General features: G+C 39.2%; 1 protein-coding gene across 6 annotated transcripts in view; it reads right to left on the bottom strand.

The window, feature by feature from the left end:
- Positions 1 to 2825, bottom strand: part of FARP1 (FERM, ARH/RhoGEF and pleckstrin domain protein 1) — a 405781-nt gene that overhangs the window by 20550 nt on the left and 382406 nt on the right. For all 6 annotated transcript variants that reach the window (XM_019523933.1, XM_019523936.1, XM_019523934.1 and 3 more), the window contains exon 19: positions 88 to 218. In XM_019523933.1, the coding sequence (XP_019379478.1) occupies positions 88 to 218 (131 nt within the window). The remainder of the gene's footprint in view (positions 1 to 87; positions 219 to 2825) is intronic.

Genomic DNA, 2825 nt, shown 5'->3' with positions numbered 1-2825 from the left:
AACATTATCTCGTGTACTGAAACTAGTTTGCTGATAAATTCAGAGCATGTACGAATGTGGTACTGCCATTAAATGTATATCACTTACCCTTCCCGGGATTACCAGATTATCAATGCCTATCAAATCTTTCTTCAGTTCATGCAGCTTCTGGAAGTTCTCCATCTTTATCATATTGCCATGGAGCTGAGCCACCATTTCAGAAACCTCAGCCAGAGCAGCTGGGTAAACAAACAAAAAGAATCTTTAAAAAGTTCTCATTAAGCTTATAAAATGGTACGTGATATTTATTATATCCATAGTATACAATTCGAGAATGGCCCCCTCCCTCTAAGACTATATCATACATGTCTTGTCCAGAAAAACTCTAACTGGCTTAGGACTGCACAAAAACTCTGAAGGGTCTCTTACTGATGATGGCAGCACTATAATAAAGGCAGCCTGTCGTACCAGACAGGTGCCTCTTTTACCTTACCTCTGTCATTAAACAGGTGGTTTTTTTACCTACTGTTATTAAAGACTTTACAACTATACTTCATAATAGCAATCAGTTTTCAAGGAGAATCAAAAAACTTTGGGCCCTGAGAAGAGAACAAACATTTTAAAATAGTACCTGAAGGATCTACCTCTCTGAGATGAATTTCCTTTTCCCATCATGGGAAGTGCAGCACACTAGCTAGAATTCACCCTCCAGAAAGGACTCAAGTACACTAAATAATTCAGGAAACCAAAAAGCCAAAGATAGCCATGAGAGGGGCCTAGATTTTGTATGGGCCCCTACGTTAAAGATGCATTTAAACTTGTTTCTTGCAGCAAACACACTTTTTGCACTGATCAAGAGCCTGATTTAAAAAGCTGATACTATGTCCCTTAACAGAGCTTTTTCTTACCAGAGGCAGCATTCAGCAATTTTTTTGCCATGTCATCATTTATATTGATGGAACCAGAGTACATATATTTTATCCCATTAGAAACATTGTATTCATCAGCATTTCATATTATTACAGGATTAGTTTTAGGCTTTTCCTAAACTATTCCAGTTTCTGTATGTTTTATTTACTATCTTCTGTGCAGTTTATGAAATGCATCTCTCCCATCACGCCACATGGAGTCATGTCCATATTTGGGAGTGTAGGGAAATGGTTACATGTTTTATTTATAATATCACAGACTGTTTGTAAATCAAGGATCTGTTAGTTTTGTCCTCACCTCCAGCAATGACATAAACAGCCTGTTCACTCTGAAAGTGTAGAACTGCTGCTGCGCTTTATTATTAGCCGTATGATGATGTTCTCTCCAAGAATGCCAGTATCAAATAATTAATGCTTTAATTGAAACTGTAATTGGGCACCTGACCTCATCAGATCATAAATGCTCAAAAGAGATTTCTACTGCTCAGGAAGAACAAAGGGATTTCTAAAGCTCCAGAAGCTCCAACCCATGAAGGGGCATAGTTACATAAAGAAGAACCGAGGCAGATTTTAGGCCCCAAGTCCAAGAGTGCGATCCACAGGAATTCTGGCTTCTCCACGTGAGGGACGCAAACTCACATCTCCAACTGTCTGGTATTTTTCATCCAATGACTGTTTAATGCAAAATATGTAAAACTGTCCTGGCAGAGGGGATTGAAATCCAGGTTTCCTTACTCTCAGGGAAATGCCCTTATCACCCAGCTATAGTGTCATGCTGCTTTTTCCTTCATTACACAGTGGTCCAGCTTCAAATCCCAGCTTAACCTGCAGCTTGCTGGTTTGGGCACTCTCCTAGCACCCCTTCAGGCAGAACAAGGCCTAGAACCCAGATCCTCTCACAGCATGCACAAGTGTTTTAACCACTAGGCTACTTTATAACATCTGGATACTACTTCATACAGATGACAGACCATAAAAACCATGCATTGTATGTGAATCCCAAAGTTGCTTGAGTTTTATAAGCCCATTGATGACAGTGAATTATACTACCTTACAGTGTTTATATATTGCTTCCTCCTTCTTATACTCTTCTTTCTGAATGTCTTTTCACAGCATCTGATTAAATGAACTTTCATAGTTTCAACTTGGGGTTATGAAAGCTTGTGCTCTATATACATCTTATTTAATTAGTCTATAAAGATGCACATCTACCCTGCCTCCTGAGTTCAGACCAACACGGCTAACTACTTCTCTATATATTGCTACATCATAACTGTACAGTTCTACTAAAATCTTGGGCAAAATCTCTCCCAGAAGCCTCCATTGCTACTTGTAATGAAGGAACAAAAAATTGGGAGTGCTGATGAACTTCTGACTTGTGTTAATGTAAAATATGTTAACTGTGTCAGGCAGGTACAGAAGCTAATTTCTGGGCTAGTGGATGCCCTCTAGCTTGGAAGGTTGCAGCTAACAGCAAGGTGTATAGTAGGGAACCTGAATCCTCCACTGCTAAAAACAACATCTTTCTCAGAGTGTTAAACTTTGTCTGACACCTTCCAAGTACCACTGAGAAACTGGTTTGGACTGGTTTTCAGAGGCTCAGAGATTAAAGGGTATGCCAATATGCCTTGCCTTTTGCCTAGCAAATTCACCACTATAAAAGTTATGTCCTTAGTTGCTTACTTTGGGAACAGACTTTGGAAAATACAATTCAGTTTGATATTACTCCGTCTTGTGACTGCAGGAAGAATGTCAGGAGGAAGCCTGGAAAGTAACTTATGCCTAGAATTTCCTTTTGCTCCTTTCTTTCTGTTAAAGTGTGGAATTCTTAGGTTTTTTGCTAATAAAGCCCCTTTATGTTGACCTGAATGGCCTCTGAGTCATTCAATAAATTACTTGACAAAGAAGTGAATCTGG

This window comes from Gavialis gangeticus, unplaced genomic scaffold (genome assembly GCF_001723915.1).
Source record: "Gavialis gangeticus isolate Ggan-Ray unplaced genomic scaffold, GavGan_comp1, whole genome shotgun sequence".
NCBI classification, from domain to species: Eukaryota; Metazoa; Chordata; order Crocodylia; family Gavialidae; genus Gavialis; species Gavialis gangeticus.
Note: the sequence above shows the minus strand (reverse complement) of the source record. Positions and strands in the feature narration are given on the sequence as shown.